Source organism: Bemisia tabaci, chromosome 6 (assembly GCF_918797505.1).
Source record: "Bemisia tabaci chromosome 6, PGI_BMITA_v3".
Lineage (NCBI taxonomy): Eukaryota > Metazoa > Arthropoda > Insecta > Hemiptera > Aleyrodidae > Bemisia > Bemisia tabaci.
This window is the reverse complement of record NC_092798.1, coordinates 19,205,428-19,225,428: the sequence shown is the minus strand read 5'-3', so window position 1 is coordinate 19,225,428 and position 20,001 is coordinate 19,205,428. Positions and strand designations below refer to the sequence as shown.

At 37.7% G+C, this 20,001-nt stretch overlaps 2 protein-coding genes across 2 annotated transcripts in view; both read right to left on the bottom strand.

The window, feature by feature from the left end:
• Positions 1–3,017: 3,017 nt before the first annotated feature.
• On the bottom strand, positions 3,018–5,684 carry LOC109042131 (ejaculatory bulb-specific protein 3). The gene is made up of 2 exons (XM_019058704.2): positions 5,402–5,684; positions 3,018–3,533 (listed from the first exon to the last, which is right to left on the bottom strand). The coding sequence occupies exons 1-2, from the start codon at positions 5,595–5,597 to the stop codon at positions 3,334–3,336; spliced, it is 396 nt and encodes a 131-aa protein (XP_018914249.1). The 5' UTR covers positions 5,598–5,684; the 3' UTR covers positions 3,018–3,333.
• A 5,592-nt stretch (positions 5,685–11,276) lies between these two features.
• Positions 11,277–20,001, bottom strand: part of LOC109042107 (putative odorant-binding protein A10) — a 42,518-nt gene continuing 33,793 nt past the window's right edge. Inside the window, exon 3 of the mRNA XM_019058673.2 lies at positions 11,277–14,029. The gene's annotated coding sequence lies outside the window, so the exon portion shown is untranslated. The remainder of the gene's footprint in view (positions 14,030–20,001) is intronic.

The following is a 20,001-nucleotide window of genomic DNA, read 5'->3' as shown; positions in this document are numbered from 1 at the left end:
CAAATATCTGGAATGTCCAATAGCGGTGACAAGGCCAATAACAAAAATTCCCAATAAGATGGTAAAATTCCACCATTTAAATAATCGGAAATTCATAGAATGCATGCGAAAATATCAAAGGGGTACAGAGCAACTATGCTTACAACTGAACTTGGAGACCATACACGCATTAAGCAACAATTATAAAAAAAGTCAAGAATACATCAGAACAGAGTCCTCAGGACCTCAGGCGCGTCCAGCGGTATCGAGAATTTCAAGATAAATATACTATATTCCACGATATTTTAGGGGAATAGCCTATTATGTTCGAGTTAGCAAAAAGCCGCAAGATGAAAGTAATGAGGAAGTATAAAGAATGTATACGAACAGGTTGGCCGGACATTTGGAAAAGTTTGATTTTGGCCATGTTACCGCTATTGGGCATTCCTGATACTAGGAAATATTTTATTCTTGGACTTTTTATATACGGGACATTTTTTTACTCTGGACATTGATTTTTGGACATTTTGCATTATCACCGCGGACTGAGTGCTCAAAAGTTTTTCAGTCGATGAAGCCTATAAAATGTTTATCCGGTAGGCAAACACGGCGTGCGCGCGGTGAGTACGTAAATCAGATAAACTGTTGATCGGGAGACGTTGATATTGCGTGACGGGAAATGCATTATTAGCTTTTACCTTCGTTTATACCAGCTCTTGGTTGCCAATTATCATGCTGGAGGTTTTTACGCCGGGGCAGACCAGGTGAATCGTCGGCGAAAATAAAGTGAGAAGTATGACACTATCATCTCGAAAATTATTACTTCGGTAGCGGTTTTCTTCGAATTATTTTTACATTTTCCGCCCCCACCACTTTGCGCTTCCGCCAAGCCGCGCCGCACAGTGGATCGAGTCAATCAGAGAGGTCGGACATGAAACTCTTGACTAAAACAGCAAATTATGATAGTTTATTTCGCCACATTTTAAATTTTAAGGGGTATCTTTTGGAGAACATTTCACGAGGAAGGCCAATGAAATCACTTTTGGAGCCTCAAAGTTTTTTTTTATAAACGGAGTTGTGGGCTTTTAAAGTTTCCCATTTTTGTCGGACCTCTCCTACTGACTCGATTCACTGTGCGCCGCGCCGCTTCGCTTGTCAGATCAACAATTTCATTAGGTGTGTGCATTCTTTTCATGCAAGCTTCCATCAGAGCGCAATTGAATCACGTGACAATGACTTTTGTGTTATTATGCCAACCCTAGTCTGCGGGCCGATTATTGAAATTGATAGACAAAGCTATAAACTAAGAACATAAAAGGTATATATGGAGAGATCCTATCAGTGGAAGTGGGTGGTTGCAATGCACAAATGAGGTAGGTAATAGATTAAGTAACGGCAACCCACGAGAGACCCTACAGTTAGTTCAATGTTCTCCCTCAATCTATAGGAACCACCCATCTCAACCAGTGGGAGCGCTTCATACTCCCTATGTCTGCCTTGTCTATCGCTTCGTCTATCAATTTCAATAACCAGCCCGCTGATGGACTTGGATATTTTAGATCCGAAGTTTGCAATAATGGGTTTGTTGCAAACATTTCTTAGTTTCCCGGACGAAGAAACGTAACTCTATACCAACGTTGCAAAATTGATTTAAACCATTCAATGTTTTAAAAGATTATACCTGTGTAATACTTGTCTAAAATTTTTCTGATTCCTCCGTGAGATGGGAGGAAAAATTAGTGAAATTTTCAGCTTAAAGTGCTCAAGATTCTGCTAGTAAAGATAAAATTTGGGAAAAGAAATTTGGCAACATTGAAATGCGGGTACGTTTCTTTGGGAAGGAAACGACGATTTGCCAGAACAAAAAACTGTTGTTATTCATCGAGAATGGCTCAAAAAACGCAATAAGTGCACTGAGTAAGTCTGAAATTCACCCCTGATTCCACAATCTGCGTGAGACATTTTCGCCTTTTAGAGCTTCCCGTTAGTTCTATCAAAAGTGTACCATAACGAGGACATAATTTTATACCCCGAGTCCCCCTATTTTATTTTTACGTTTACGAAACTTAATCAGTTTAAAGTTCTGTCGACTCTAGTTCCGCAAGAAGGCCCCGGTCATAAATTCGATCAGAAACGTATATTTTTCAATGTGAGACCCACAAACAGCCGCCAACACACTTATATATATTCAGAGGACCAACGTCTCCATTTTAGTTATCGCGGAAAACAAATGGACTGCATTTTACAATTAGGAACTACGATTTCTGGCACATCCGTAAAAACACTTGTGCACACAGGGGAACTAATGGTGCATACGTTGTTTCTTAACTGAGCCAGAAATTGTAGTATTCCGAAATCCGAACCGTTAAATGTAGCCCAAAGAGCGCGGCGGTAAGCCGCTTTACAGCGTCTTCAAAATCGGTAAGATACTTCAAACATTACACCGCTACGCATGAGCTTCATATCAATTTCCTGCCGAATGGAACTGTAAACCTTCGCTCACCATCATGAGGATTTGGGCACATTTTACTGACTTGTTTATGCCCAGTGTATCCAGTAGCAATACTTCATCCCTAAAACTCTCTTTTTGACATTTTCAATAGATGAATCATGATTTCATGCTAGCAGGACAACTATTTCAATCGTGACAGGTTTTTTTTTTTTTTTTAAATTTTGGAAATAGTGTCCGTACACATACCACACTTTTGCCCTCCCTTCCTTGGCTTAAAGAAACGAATCACACAGATGGCTGAAGTCGCAAAATGCGTATCTTTGTTTGTGACGGTGTAAATCTCCGCTCAAGTTTGATTCTTTTTTAACAAAAAATTAAACGGCAGTTGATCTTGAAACTCACGACAAATTTTCCGCTCGTTCAAAATCATTCACAAAAATTCCAAGGAGATATTTCGATCTGCCCTCTTTTAAAAAAATGGAGCATACTCGGAGATTTTCAAACATCGCCCTGGAGATGCACATTTTACGCTTTTAGTCATCAATATGTTCCCATCTAGGAGAGTGAAATAAAATCTTGTCGGAAATAACTGGTAAAAAATCTAAAAATTCACTTTATTCAATCACGTACGGAATAAACTTGATAATTTTTAAAATAAATAAATAAATTATTAATCATTAAAACTCTTTCGAAATACTTGATTTCCATGGCAGCCTAATAATCTTACGCTAAATAATTGTTAGCCAAGAATTCGACTACTTTAGTATCTTCATTCTCTAGAGCAATCTGAACTTGAATAAGTTGGGGTCGAGTAGCTGGCTCATTTGCAAAATTAACATTCTGGTAACTAAAGCAGATTGGAAAGGGTCTCGTTGTGTAGTTTGAAATGGAATTGGAATGGATTAGGCGGATGCCTTGAGGTACTCTTGAACGAGGGGCTTGTACTTGGCCCAGTATTCTCCGGTGGGGTCCCACTTGGCGCTCAGCTCCTTCCATTCGGTCGGGTACTCCGCGGTGACCCGTTCTACGATCCTTGCAGCTCCTTCCTTTTGCTTTTCTGTGCATTTTGAGCAGGCCGTTTTCAGAGCATCGGGGAGGAGACCTGAAATCAAACACCCAGTCAATATACACCTTTTTTAAAAAAATTAACTTAATTAATTTTTGGCTCTTTGGAAGAAATATATTTAGCTCTCCTCAAAAACCGCCCGGCTATTTTGAAAACTATTAGCCTCCACTAAACTGATTTGAACATCTTGTAAGTATGAAAAAATTATAAAATATCTAGATCTTTTAAGAGTGCTGCAGTACTCTTTAAACGTTTTAATAAATCTCTAAATAGTTTGTTTCACTGTTTTCTTACTTAAAATCATCTGATATCAATTTTTAATAAAAGAAAAAAAATTCAAAATGTTTTTAATTGTAAATTTCAACAGTTTTTTTGAGTAGTGTCTTTTTAAATTCACAAGTTTTCAACGAGTATTGCTACGAGGAATAGGTAAATATCGGTGTTCTGAGGAAGAAACTTAAAAACCATCGTGTCCTTATTGTTAAATTAGATAGCTACATAGTTTTTGGCGTATTGAATCATTTTAAGATTAATTTTCATTACATTTGAAGGATCTGTTTAAGCTAAGATCGATGGGTCAGACTTGCTCGGGTGATGGGGTGGCGATTATTGAAATTGATGGACAAAGCGATAGACAAAGAAGACATAGGGAGTATGGAGCGATCTTATTGGTTGACATGGTTGGTTCTTATAGACTAAGAAGAAAATGACGGACTAACTGTCGGTTTTTAGTAGGTTGCCGTTAGTTAGTCCATTACCTAACTCTATGTCCATTGCCACCACTGCTTCACCAATAGGATCCTCGAATCCTTTTGTCGTCTTGTCTATAGCTATGTCTATCAATTTCAATAATCGGCCCACTGGCCTGAGTCTCACTTGGCATGCCAGTGATGAAAAAAATGTAAAACATGCAAGAGAGCGTGAAACCCCTAGTATTGAACATTCAATGAAACTCATTCTGAAGAATAGTTACGACTCACTAGGGGTCAAGGCCCAACCGGGGAAAATCAGGGGCCCCGATCACTGCAATAGAAGTTGAAACTGCCGAAAATCAAATTTGAAATGACAACCCAGTTGAGTACTATACCAAAATTCCTCAAACAGTTCGTAATTGTCGTATTTTTTCAGAATATTATAATCATATTGTCGAAGATGTTTAGCAATTTGGCTACTGGACCCAACTCACCCTTCCCCAGCGTGAGGTGCAATGTCTGGGCCTCTGAGACTGAGAGGCGCAATGGAGCAATGCCTCTAAAACACTGTCTTTATCTTAAGATATATTTTTATGCCCTACTCAAACAGCAAAAACGAGTGTTATCACTTTCAAAGCTCCTTCAAACCCAACTTTCTTTTACTTAAAAAATGCTCTCCTGAAAGCAAACGTAAGTTCAATGTATTATATTAGCCTAAAAGGGTACTAACAATTTTTCACCAAAAAAATTATTTCAGAACTTTTAAACAGATTTCGGCCCATCCTTTAACCACTTTAAAAATTTTGAGTCGTGTTGCCTGGCCAGAAAATCAGTTTTTTGCTTATTTTATAAAATTCGATTTTTGTTAACTTTTGCCTCTCTCCCAGAAAGCGATCAAAACGTGAAAAGTGGACTGCGTTTAGCAGAAAGGAACCCAACCACAACAGCTATTGCCAAATTTGTCAGGGCAACTCAATTTTTTATGAGAGAACGTTGTGCAGATTCCTTTGAAAATTTCAAGGAATTTGCTTCGTACTATGCAGAAAATCCACCGAAATTTTCAAAAAAAAAAAATGCACACAACCGTTTTCATTTAAAAAATTAAATTGCCCAATTAAATTTGACAAAAACTGATGTATATACCTTGGTTCCTTTCTACTTAACACGGTCTAAGTAACCGAGGGAAGATTGTTGATGTGTAAGGCAACTTACGTTTGAGTTCACTTCCTTCCGGAGTGCAGGGGCTTTTGTCGAGTAAGCAGGTGAGGTAGCTCTTCAGGAGCCTCTTGCTGCCCAAAATATCGTCGACGTTGATGTTGTCATATTTGTCCGTGTATTTGTCTTCGGCAGGGGCCGCGTAGACGAAAGCGGCGCCGAGCACGCACAACACCACGAGAACTTTGAACATTTTGGCACAAACACCGGATCGGAAACACTCGCGAACTTTCAGGGCAAAGGAAAGATTGTGACTTTGAGATTGGTAGCTTGATTAGTTTTATCAGTTTTATATTGAGCTCGCTCAAACTAGTTTCAGATGTTTACGTCACTTTCGGCCAGTCGCGGTCACCGGCGAAGTACCCGCTACTTGCTCGAATTCGTGAGTAATGGCTAATGACCGATTACCATTTCGAGTCTATCCATGAATCAAGTGTGACTTTTCTCAGAAAAACAGAAATAGGTGTGCTTTTGTCGTATGATCCAAAATTTGTTGACGTGAGAATTTTAACGTACAGGAAAAATTGTGGGAAGAGGATGACGAGTTGTCGAGAGCTGGCTCTGCCATCTCTAGGGCTGATTATTGGAATTGATAGACAAAGCTATAGACAATGAATACACAGAGAAAATGGAGCGATGCTATCAATGGAAGCAGTTGCCTGCAATAGACAAAGGTCTTAAGCGGTACCCAATAACGGCATCCCCTGAGAAAGCCTATAGTTAGTCCATCATTTCCCCTTTAATCTATGAAAACAACCTTTTCAACCAAGATCTTGTTCCATTTTCTATTTGTCTTGTTGTCCATCACTTTGTCTATCAGTTTCAATAATCGGCTGAATGCTCAAGTTTAACCTCTTGCTAATTGGACGCTTGGTCGGTCGGTAATTTAGGATTGCGCGAAAGGTCTAAGAGAACATACGAGGATTGCGCGAATAGAAACCTCAACATCTGCTACAGAAATGTACGAATTTAGAATGAAGTTAATTTAAGGTAGAAGTTTGGCAAAACAGGAAACATTTGGAAAATAAACGCATTTTTATGTTAACGCTAGTTTAGGTTAAAAAAATATTTAATCGAGAGAAACGAGGCAACGTTGGAATGCTCATACGGCGTCGAAACTGAACAGGACCTTTTAAGCTCTATTACTCAGTGCGCCGCGATTATTCGAACGCGAGTTCGAATAATCGCATCAAACACTGTGCGGCAGGCGTCAAACGCATATTAGCGCCTGCAAGACTTCAGGAATACTTCATGCATTGCGCCAAACAGTGCGGTCGGCGTCAAGCCCATTTTGGCGCCTACAAGACTGCATGAATACTTCTCGCATTGCGCCGAACGCAGTGCAGTCCGTCAGTTGGCGTGAAGCGCATTATTAGCGCCTACAACGCTGTAGGAATGCTGTAGAACTGCGTGACATCATTCTTGACTTTTTGCTCCATTTTTACCACAATTGAAGGGGAAATGTGTATCCTCATTGTAACGATTCAGAAACTCGGATGATATTTAATTTATTTGGGTTACATTAAAAGAAAATAGAATGAACGAAAATATCGCGTCGAAATTTTCGATACCTTTATCTGGGATCATTTAGGTAAATTCGCGGAAACTTTTCAGAACTATGTGTGGCTTTTTAAAAACATTTATTAAAAACAGAACACAAAAAGTGGTGCGTAACGCTGCAATCAGAGATATACGTACGTTTTCTTCCGGGTGCGCCCGTTCGGTTTTGAATCCATGCTTCTCTTAAAATACTTGAACATGGTTGCTCTACGATTTTTTACGTGTAACGTTTTTCAGTGGTCGGCGGCCGCGCAGCGGCCACTGACCCCTAGTTCACTTTTAAATGTTTGAAAGCTCTCTGGGGCATTCGTACTGCGAGGGCTATCCATCGAAGAGAGACATTCCCATACGTAAGGAAGGAATGAACAGTCTTCCGCGATGTGGTTAGCTACCACAAACTACCAAGGTTGCCTGGTTAACGCTTTCTCCTTGAATATCGAATATTCGCGCAAACATGTGGGTTTTCAGCACCAGAAAAATTCCGCAATCCTATGCATCTCCAAAAAGGTAAAAAGGGGGCACTCGCGCAATCCTATCGCAGCCAAATCGACTCAGTGTAACTATATCAGAAATTGCCTAATTTTCTCTGATGTTTTATTTTCCCAACAGAAAATGAAGCAACACTGAAAATTAAATTTTTTTTAGCATATTCTTTACAATGTAGGGCAAATTTATAGACAAGGGCATTTATGAAGTTCATTTCTCTGTCAAAGAGCACCATCACAAATAAGGCAAACGGGACCAACACAACATGGGAATAGAGCAAGGGAAACGACGCGCATTGATGACGGCGCAGAGATACAACTATTCGTGCTTGATGGATGTCCGTGATGCATCTACAAAATTGAAGGCGCGATGGCGAGCGGCGGCGTGAACTCGCAATAATCCGCTCCACACTGCTATCAATGATAGGTGTCACTAAGATTCGGGAGTAAAGTTAGAAGACGAGGCCCAAATACATCTCTCCTATCTTCGGCTGTGTTGACTTGCGAGTCTTCCCTTTTTTTCTCAATTTGATGTCCGATTTTTTTATAGAATCTATTTGTATGTAAACCTGTATCTAAAGCCGTATGTACCGGCCCCGCATACAACCTGTGGACTGTAGTCCTCATGTATTCATCAAGCCTTGGGTCGATTGGACCCGGCTTAAGCATTTAAGGGTTGAATATCACGTTGCGCCTTTTATACATATGTAGAATGCTGTCGTCGAATTTTTCTTCGTGTCTCATGCTGATGAATCCTTATATGCAAATGAAAGATGTGCCCTTACGGCAACCTCCAACCCTTCTTACGAGGTGATTGTATTTCTATTTTAAATTATAAAAAAATGGAAACAAAGAAGTTTTATCATCGCAACATCATGGATCATTATTACATATCTCCTTTTGGACTCATCATTCGAAGCTAAAAAAATTTCACTCTTAAAACGTTGGATTAACTTCTTCTGTTGATTTAATCACTGTCTACACACCTATACTGCAGTTCCATGATAAACTGCTATATTAACGTTCGAACGTATGCCAAATTTCCACTGATAGAATATTAATTTCGAAGTAAATGAAATGAGACCTATATTAATTCGTTACCTATATTAATTTCGAAGGATTGTTATGAATATTTTTCTTTGAAATTTACACATAATTCAGATTGTATTGCTGAATAGAAATTGAAGGAAAAGGAATTCACATGTTTTCCTGAAAATTCAAATGTTTACAAAAGAAATTTGGCAACGTCAGAAGGCTCATACGGTATGGCACTCCTCTTTAATACGTCAGTATAGTATCATACATTTCATAGAATTGAATGAATACGGCTACCAATTGATTCTCTGAAAATCTGAGTCATGATCAGACACATGCACGAGGAGTCCTTCAGTTTGACATTGGGGCGGCGAAATTATTGAACGCTGGAAGTTGTTGGAGTGATCGCCTGCATAAAAATCGAACTTGTTCCGTCCAGTAAATTGGAACCAGTGTAAACACATGAACCTACTTTTCTTTTTGTGAAGAACCGGTTCGGTGAATGCACACTCTTAGACATAGTGATTTGATAGTGCATTTTGAAGAGCACCTACGAAACTACAACTATTGCAGTTTTCAAACACTTCTGCAGACATCTTCAAGCGTAAATCTACCTACTTACCTACTTAGTCGAAAAAGTAAATTTCCAGGTTTGTACCAGTGTCCGGATCCTGTTCCATTTTTAACATATGATCCTCTGATTATTTTTGCTTTTGTTGGATAAACATGATCTGTGGGTTTATTATAAAATTAGCTTCCTCTTTCAAGATTCGCAAACTAAGTTTTGCAGCAAATTTGAATGCAACAAGAGCCAAATAAAAAAGAGAAATTTTAATAGTCTTAATCTAGAAGAGATACTGACGGTATGTAGTGTTTGCACTCAGGGCCAGATAGAGCCGGGCGGCCGGGCGGCTGGAGCAGCCTGGGCCCCGAGCTTTGCGGGCCCCTGACGCTGGGGTATTTTTTTTTTTTTTTTTTTTTTTTTTTGGTAATGGGGATCGGGCCCGCAATATGAGGAAGCCCGGCTTTCAAGGGGCCCAGCTATTGCACTGGTAGTAATGGTCCCTTGTATCGGTAGGTCACATGTAAAATCCTGTCGAACTAGACACAACCTGACTAACACGAACCAGACATTTCCTTTATCTCATTTTTTAAAATGAATTTGCGTTTTCAGTTTGAAGAGCAAAAGCATTGGGCGAAAATTGAACATTGGAACATGACTAATTGTGAGACAATAAAAGACGATAAGCTGTTCAAACAAAGGACGATTCGGTATTATAGTCGCATTAAGAAGCGGCAAGTTCCTTTTAATAGAACTATTGCTCTTTTAGTAGATGGTTCATTATCGTCGAAATTGTGCTGTGGAGTCAAGTAAGAGCAATTATAAAAAATCAGTGAGAATGTCCAGAAAGGACCTCTATACAAAACCATCAAGCCGAGGAATCGGATATCGGTGTGTCTGGTCATGGAGATTGCCTTCAGAAAATGAAAACGCAACTTATCATACAATCAAGCAACATAACTAACTTGTAGGTGACCGCCTTGTTTGGACCGGTGTTCGTGCTCACGACCACGAGCTACTTTAAATTCGAAGTTTTGTTATGTTTAAACTGTCATACTTTACTGCGAAGGCCACTGTTTTTGCACCAGTTTATGGTGTTGTAGATATTAATTTTTTGAACGGAGGAGGGGGAGGTAAAGGAAGAGAACAATTTTTATTTCTTGAAAATGAATTAAATTTTGTCAGCTCCACAAGATTATGTCCTAAAAATCTCTCCTTTAAAAATGTTTAGTTGTTAATTTTGAGTCATAAAGGTTAGGTATGTAATTTCCAAAATGTAGCTGTCTGCTTTTCTACGTATAATTTCTCCTTTTATATGAGTTAGGTAAAAAATATAATCCCTCCCATTTCATGTCAAATTTCATGTACTTCAGATCATCTCAATTTCATATTTCCTTAAGCTTAGAATAACCTTTCAACCAAGATGGGAATCTAGTTACTCAGATTCAGCTTAGGCCTGGCCTAGCTTCATTCCTAAATTCAAAGTACCTTGCTTTCAGCTTTGTCTTCGAAGTAATATCTATTGAAAGAAGTTCTTGCGCTGGATTTTGTTGCAAATTATTAACAACATGCTCTACTCTTTTCTTCCTGAAATGTGAGCTGCGTCTATAATGGAATACTCGCGTTGAAACCAATCACTAACTTTCTTTACAGCATCATATTTGGACTGCATTGTGCGATTAGGAACTACAATTTCCGGCTCATTTCTGAAACAACATACGTGTCATTAGTTTTCCTTCGCAGATAGGTGTTTTTTTTAAATATATGAGCCAGAAATTACAATTCCTTATTGCAAAATGAAGTCCATTTGGTAAAAAAAAGAATGTCACGTTGTCAGGTACTCCGGTTGTCACGTACTCATTATTTAATGCTCTGTATGCCATGCATGTTTTATCATGTTTCTGTCTTTGAAGTTTTTAGTATCGTATGTTATATATGGACGTTGTAACTGCAAAAATACGCGTATCTTGCTTTGCGGCGTTGCAGACCTCCTGTCTTTCTTTACTTACTTTCTACATCGAAGAATACTGAACGTCATGCCTTAAAAACTTCCGCAATTTTTCTTCTCTGCATAAAAAATGTTGTATGTAAATTTCAGGACGTGATGTTGGTTAGGTCTCCTTTTAAAAAATAAAATATGAGCGGAGTTTTTGAAACAGCTCAACCGAGATTCGCATTTTTGCAGTCAGCATCGATATGATCGTTCTAGCCAAAAAGTAAAAAGACAAAGTTAAAGAAAATAAATAATTTAATAATAAATACAAATAATTACAAAAACATCAAATAAGATCGATCCATGCTGCTTGAAGCTAACATTAAAGATGCTAGATAATTTTGGCCGGTGAAAAAATAAAAATTAATTAATATAAAACCTTAAAATAAAAATATACTTAAACAGCAGTTTTGACATGAACTATACCCTCCTATGACTCATTCTCCTTCTTTTAATGTTCAAAAAAGGACTCAAAATGAGCGAAAAAACTTGAAAAATTCTGTGTAAAAGGTCACACTGCGCTATTTTATCGCTTTTAATGGTAAACACATTTCAGATTGAGCCCGAGGAACTATTAACTTCCAAGACATCCTACAATAATCTTTCAATTTCTCGTATTGTTAAACATCGTCATTAAGTAGATAATTCAGGAACCTAAATGCCTTTTCAATGACACTCTAACTTTTTATTTATTTACACGTAATAATTGTCATATTAGCTGATCAAAGCAGAAAATGTTTCAACCACCAAAATTTTCCTCTCTTTGGTTTTTTTTTTTTTTCAACGAAAAATTTCATCGTTTGTAAAAGTAGAAATCCCAATATGATGCCCGAAAGAATTTCCGGAAAAACCTAATTTTACTCTACAAAGAAGACGCCCAATCAAAAAGTGAAAGTTCACGTCCTATACATTAAACTTATTTTAGACCCTTTATTTGAAGCTTAAATGTTTTTTACAGGATTTAATTTCATCTACACGGGAACATTCTGATAGCCTGAACATGAAATACTTATTGAAAAGTTTAAGTCTCGATACACGATCAAATGCCGGACCAATTCTGATCAGAGTAGACCAGTTGATGACTGATGGTCACCATGCAATAGGCCTTTTTGATCAAAATTGGACGGGCCGTCAAATTTTAATCAGAATGGAGTGCCACCATTCACCATTTCTTGCCACACTTTCACTTTCTGCCAGGTTTTCATTTGAAAATTAGGCGAAGTAACGATTTTAAGACTGATGACTCCCGACACTGTTGTGGTAATTGGTTCGGGAATTTGATCGTGTATCGAGGGCTTTAGATTTTTCATCTGAAGCTAAAAACGTCAGCAGGTACTTTTTTTCTTCTTCTTTCTTTTGCAAGATTTAGATCTATCTATTAGAGCAGTGCTTAACTTGAATTTCATCATGGGATTGAAATCAACGGATTTTTAAGTTGCAAAATTTTCCAATATGTTTATATGCACTTGAACGTTCAAAATAGAAACTGTACTTGAGGCGACAGCCTCTTTATAAAGGGGAAGAAACTTTCCTGTCGGTTTATAACAGGAGCATCCACTAAATGGCAACATCACTGGAATTCTCTAATTTTTCTTCGAGCTCACTCGAATTTTCTTGTCAAGAAAGCCTTGCTTTTTGAAATAATATGCACCAAGGACAGCTCCTTTGCTACAAATATTCATTGGATACCCCTGCTGGTTTTCTCTACGATTTCTCCGCATTAAATTAAAGAGGGGGTTATATTGCGATAAACTTTTTCTTTCTCTTTCTCCTAAACCACCACAATCACGTATGCTTTAAAGCACGGATCCTCATACAAAAGCCATTCATAATATGGTTTTCACAATATCTATCAAGAAGAGATATTTACTTATCGCAACTATTTCTTTCTGTAAGGAACAAGGCGCTTTTTTCTTTCAAGGTAGTTCATTGGTTCTATAACTTCCAGTCATTAAGAGTTCATTTGGAACACCCATATTGTGGCTCTCAGAATTACAATTTTTCCCTAGTGTTTGGTAAAAGCAGGAATTATGAACATGTGATGAATGTACTCAGAACTGAACCATTTTTAACTAAAACATATACATACAAATCTTTGAATACGATGTGGTTGAAGCAAAAGATAAGGACACATTCTGTTCATTATTCATACTTAATTGATTATTTCTTATAATTTCTTATTGCTACTTTTCAGCAATGGCGGATCCAGCAAATTGGCAACATTGTTTTTCTCTATTTAAACCAATGGAGATGTATCAATTCTTGGAGGGGCCGGTTGTTCCGACAAGAATCGATTATTTAACATAGGTTTAAATGGAGGGAACCCGGTGTTGCCAAACTGCTGGATCCGCCTCTGCTTTTCAGAACTTTTGTCTTTTATAAGAAAATGATGGTAGACTTCTCTTAAAAAATTGGTCAACTCCTCTCTACACCCTATTCTATAGACAATTTGATGATATTAAATATCACAAAGTATGTAGCTTATCACAGTAGCTTTTCTGATCCCATTTGAATCCATGGTAAAGAATCGATTATTAAGGTGTTCGCCTTGAACACTCTGCTAATCGATCCTTTTCCATAGGTTGAAATGACAGATCAATCGATATGTCGCAAAACACGCCATGCCACTGCATTCCACTATCTTTCCAACTGGAAGTTTCGGGGTTTTTATCACGGGAAGTATCATTACTTCTTAACTTCTAAACTTAACATTAATTTATACATTTTGACATTTTTGGCACTGGGGATTATGAGAAATGGCTGTTTGAGTAGGTCTGCTGCTGCTTGAGCCACCTCTGAAAGCTTTCTTTACGCGTAATCAATGGAACTCAAGACTTTCCTTGGTTGGCACACGATGAGTATATTGGTCATGTCTGCTTTTCGCTGAACGGGAACGAACGGGTTTTCCTGCTACGTGTATGGAGCCATCACTTTTGACTGAAGATAATAATGACCCCTCATTCACAGTGTTCACATCATTCCAAACCCTCCTAGTCAAACAGATAAATAAACAAACTGTGAAAATTAGTGTGCAGTGCCTTATTTATAACAAAAATTAGCCACAACATACATGCGATAACTTTTCAATTGATTCTTTGAAAAAATTGAAAAATCAAAACATACGCAAAAATTCCAAGAAAAAAGGAAAAAGAAAAAGGTCAAATGAAATATTTTATACGTCCTTAAAACACGTTTATACTTCAACCTCGGATAACCCACGGGTCACTACCGAAACCCTCTAACTTTTAAGCTCTTGGTCCTCAAAATTTAGACTTCCTGGACTCCCAACATGAATAACACTACACAGAAGCTGATCGTCAACAGCTAAAGTGACCAGGCTTTAACTCATTACTCACATTTGTATCCGTGCACGTAAGCTTAAAACAACAAAGTGAATCTTTTATTTTGCGAAAACTCATCATTGAATCGTGTTGAACCGTTGTCAGTAAATACGATTATCGAAATTGCCTTCTTAAAAAAAGAAATTTAAGGTCAAACCGCAAATTACCTCAAAACAATAATTGCGTCGGTACTAGCTACCTCTTGTATAAACCGTTCCAATTTATGGCAAGTGTCTTTCGTTTGTTTGTTTGTTTGTTTGTTCGTTCGTTTGCTTGTTATTTGTTTTTTTGTTTTTTTGTTTTTTGTTTGTTTTTTTTTTTTCAGTGAAAATATGAACATGTTTTTCAATCGCTCGATGGACTGCTAACTTCTTGCCACCTCACTTCGGCGAATCGATTTAGAGATAAGCTTAAATCAAAGGCAAACGGCGTGAACAATCGAATATCGACTTTTTTCTATTTTAAGCTATGTTAAAGAATCGATTATTAAAGTGTTCGTTGCAGCCCCTTTTTAATCGATCTTTTTTCATAAGTTTAAATGCCACATTAATCGATTAATCGATGAATCGCGAAGCGCGACTCGCCACTGATTTGAATGAGTCTAAAGCCCGCGAAGAAGCTCGTAGTGACATCAACGCAACTTCCGAGTCTTAGTATATTCGAGTCACAATCAGTTTGCCAATCAAAGTTAGTCATAGCTTCCCAAATTAGTATTCTCGAAACGAATGGGTACTTAGATTTTAATCGTTGAGATGTCTATAATGGTTTTTCAGTTTTTCCTACGGATTCCGCCTCTATTTTATAATAAAGTGTATGATTTCGGGGTCGTCGGCCAAACTGAATGAATGAAAAATTGTCACTCCAAAAATCCGCTGCGCACTACATTCAGTGAAAAACTGTCATGTTTCGCTCACCCAGCCTGCCATGCCCCATGCGGCCATGCTTTACAGCTGATGTGAGTACAGAAGAAGGTAAACAAATACTTTCATAAACATAATGAGAGAGGGTGTCTGTTATTGATCAGAAAAAATGTGTCTTCATTATTAAAGAGGGAACCCAAATTTTGGGAAGTCATCCAGATTTCTAGACAAAAAAAAAGTAAAATATTTTGTGACACTATATGACTGTTGTTAGAATAGGACTTCCTGCTGGCAATGTGCAGAGACTGATCTTCAAAATGAGACAAAATTGCAAGAAAAAAACTGTAAATCAGTTCCCTGTTTCACTGACGTCTCATACATGCTCTATTTACGTTTTGTAATTTATTTTTTGAATGTGAATTACACAAAAGAGAGCGATGCTACATCCACAAGCGTATAAAGCATCACACGATTTTATATACCGTGCGTGAAAAATGGAGAGTGAGATCTTTTGGATTGATGTTGATGTTTAAGAACTTTAAAAAAAACCCTCATCCATTCAACTCTGGCAATCCGCTTTCTTGCATGTTTCGGCTTAACGCAGAAGCTACGATCTTTCGCAAAGATTATAAAATACGAAGGATTGTAATCATTGATGCCTACATATCTATTTGTTTCTTCACAACAATAAAATCAAATGTGCACGCACGCTTAAGATGAACACGTATTTGCCATTAGTATCCAAAAATAGGTAACCTTCTGGAAGGCGAATCGATTGGAAGTTATACCTCCAATATATCACATCAAAAGCTGGCTCCGTCCTCATCGCAGATTCGCATATGCACTTATCTATCGATTGAGCGAAATTGCTTTTACCCAGAAGTAGAAGTTGTTATTTTTATAATCCGAGTCGAGTAGGTTGTATTTTGCTCGTATCTCTACGAATCGTACACTTTTATTCGAGAATTGAACAGCTTCAAGAGGCCACGCAGTCTGAGAAATAAGTATTCTTAATTTCATCGAATAAAATTGGAAAAGAAGTCGTATTCCAAACAATTTGTCTGTTCTCCGTCCATAAATGTTTTCGTTTTTTAAAATGTCCAATTACCAATAAACCTACTTTTTTCCCCTTTTTTTAGACCAAAATTGACTGTATGACCAAAAAACGCATATCTCTGCTTGCAACGTTGCAAATACCCACTCATATTTATTTTTCAAAAGAATGATGACCGAAATTGTCCTTAAACTTTCTGTGAATATGTGAAGGTTTTCACTCATTTCGGAATACTTACGGACAATTTTGAAGAGATATTTGGTTAGTATTTCTTTAAAAAAATGAGACATAATTTGAAATCTTGAAACGTTGCAATGAAAATCCGCATTTTTTGTCTGCATGCGGCCGAATCAGGTTATGATCACGAAAAATTTTGGTCACGTTTATTAACACAGTGCTGGAGGTGAATACTTTCGTCCGCAGTTCTCCACTCCGCAAACATTAAAAATAAAATTAAAAAATTCGAATGAAAACCCAAGTTTGTATACTTGGCTTTATTGCTTTATAAGAATAATAAATCCAGTAATAAAATAATTTTTGAGGAAACTTCAAGAAAAACTATTTGACCTTGGGGACGCACCATAGAAATATAGAACTCGACAACCGGTGACGCAGCGCCGGCGGCGCCAAGCAAATATTACGAGAGGTAGAAAAAGTCGACTTCACAATGAGAGAAAAGCTCAGAACATATAATTTGAATGAGATTTGCATGAATGAGTTCGCTTTTTTCTCACGGATAAATCGATAATATTATACTTAACAATCTCATCAGCATTGCCAGGTATTACTGAAGGAACGCAACACAATGTGACTATTCCCATCGTTCAAGCGTCAGTGGCGTGGCGTGAATGATCAATTATCGATATATCGCCATTTGAAGTATGTAAAGAATCGATTACAAAGGTGTTCGCTGCGAACACCCTAATAATCGATCTTTTTTCATAGGTTTGAGTGGCGTATCGATCGATATATCGCAAAGCACGCAACGCCACTGCAAGCGTCACGCGTTTACTGCCGTGCTAAGGAAAAACGCCGTATGAACCCTCAGGCATTGCCATATTTTCTTTGATAAAATACGTATTTATTTTGAAGGTTGTAGATATTTTTCTTCCAATTTTTCAGACTGCTTTGTTCGTAATCTAGTCTAAAATATCTGAAACTTTCAAGGCAAAATATGCATAATTTTCTTCCCAAATAAAATTGTATCAGGGGAAATTTGGCAACATTCGAATGTTTATATACGGCCTTTTTCCTCAGAAAGGCAGTTTCCAAGCATACTTATCGGAACTTCGAGGACTTTCAACTGATTTTGTAGCGTTTCTGATTTTCAGTTGCATCACGTATTTTATTTTTACTCAAAATCAAAACTCATCGTCATTTTTTTTAGTGAAAACCGGAGTTATATTTTCTTTTTTATTTGTATCACTCAGAGAAAACACTTTGATGCAAAATGTTTTTTTCCCTCTCCTTTGAAAAATAATCTAATTGTTTCCGAGAAATTTGAAACGTTGTAACTAACATATAGGTGCGTTTTTAATGTTACCAATAACACAAAGAAAAATTAGTAAATCTCTTCATTTAAATCCTCATTTGCTGTAAAACTTGGTTAAGAGTCATCAATCAGTGCAAAGAGTATGGCATAATGACTTGCTTTTTTTCCCGATACTCTCGTGCTGCATTTTTTGCCCCAGACCTCCGCGGGGAACAAAATCCTCGCATGCACATTTTCCATTATTCGTGAAATCCACAATGGTCCAGACTTTTTTCTCGTGCAAAAATAAATATTCTCTTATTATGTGGCACATTTTTCATTGTTGAGGATAAATAATTAGTCCCATCAGTTGTCGAAGGAAAATATGAATAATATCTACAAGATGACAAGCGTGTTTAAATTGAATGATTCAGCTCCATGAGTCTCAAGATTCAATGAGACCCTTTTCATGAAGTACATATTATGCATTTAACTTCGCGCATTCCGATCGTTCTCTTTTCTATTCCCAATATCATCTGAATTTATTCTTATTTATTTTTCTGTTTGCCGCAATTTTTAGATGCAATCTCAAATATAGGATTCTCGATTTTCCTTTAAATTATTTCAGTCATCACTTTAGAAATCGGTGTCATATTAACTTTTCAAATTATATTGAATTTTAAAGAGGATTTATAATATAAATAAAAAAATTTAAGTATCATTATTAGGAAGAAGACGAATTCAAGCACTTTTCCTCGTAAAATTTTTGGAGAAACACGACGATGCCACTGGTTTTCTCTGAAAGAAACTTCCAAGCTCAAAAAACTCTCAAGTTGAAGCCGCGGGCTGCGGTGAGAGGTCCTCTTTTCTTATTCTGGCGTTAAAGTCTCCAAAAATATGCATCAATACTCAGTGGGCTTGATACCATTTGTCAATCTTTCACATGAAATCGCCGTTTTCTAGACGAAATGTATCTCTATTCTATGATTTTTTTGACTGAGACAATTTTATTGACCGATCAACATCATCCCTTAAAGTTCTCACAGAATTTTCATGGCACAGAGAAGAAAAAAAGGGAATTTTAAAGAATTAACTTTGAGAAGTTTTCCATTTAAAATAATAAAAGTGACTGGGTGGATGCAACGTCGCAAACTGAGATACGTGGTTTGAGAATTTCACTTTCGATATTTTATCTGTTTAGCAGGAGAATACGTCCGCATGAGGGAAGGAGAAGTCGAAAAGGGCCTCGTTTCGCTTCCCTTGTTTTTTCGCTCCTCTGACGTAAGGGCGTACCTCGATTTTTGCATGAGCCTCAGAAAACATAAAGTTATATGTAAAACATGGCTCATGTGGAAATTAACGTACGTTCTTACGTCAGAGGGGCGACGATACGCGGTCCTGCCTCAAGACTTTGCTCCCGTATACACGTACAAATACTTCTACTCAGAACAGGTTTATAGTTTTTCGATGTTAGTGTTGTGAGATGTTAATTGAATATTGTACTTAGATTTGCACTCCCATGCCACAGCAAAACGCCGTGTGAATATTCCGATGTTGCGAAATTTCTCTTAGGAATACAGGGAGCCCCAGACCTCCCGTACCAAGTTTTTTTCTATTTTACTTTTGGTCGGATGAAGTATAGGATCTCGGAAACGATTAGGGGATTGATTCCAAGGAATCCAAATTCCGTCATCTTGAAGCCTCCCCGAGATCTCTTAGAAAGTAAAAAGATAAACGGCACTTTGATAAGCGGGGATTCCGATAGTAATTGAAATTATTCAATCAAAATCAATTAGAACGGAAAATTTTAACCGAAATCGATACCTACAAGTCCCAAATCGGCCCATTTCTGATTAAAATACTGGCCCGTAAAGTTGAGGGTAGGACTCCTTCTGGATAATATGCTAGGTCACAAAATTGACTTAGAGGTCTAGAAAACGGCATTTTTACACGTAATCGACCACAAGCAGTTCGAATTTGTCGCTTCAGAAACCTCCCGACGCTTTGCTGATGGGCCAGAGAGGGGTCGACTTTATGGTCTAAACCCCCCCCTCCCCCCCCCTCCTGTCCCATTAGCGAAGCGTCGGAAGGTAAGGCTATCGAATTCGAATTCCCAAACACCTTTTTCGCGGACCTCTACATCAATTGGGCTACATTTTGCAATTTGGAATTATAAATTCTAGCCCGATTTAAAAATAACGTATGTGCCATTAGATTCCCTATGCACATAAGTGTT

Excerpts from the sequence above, each read along its gene's own strand:
- LOC109042131 (XM_019058704.2), bottom strand. The coding sequence starts at position 5,597 with ATGTTCAAAGTTCTCGTGGTGTTGTGCGTGCTCGGCGCCGCTTTCGTC. Across the intron at positions 3,534-5,401 it reads GGAAGGAAGTGAACTCAAAC|GTCTCCTCCCCGATGCTCTG; the intron begins GTAAGTTGCCTT and ends GTTTGATTTCAG.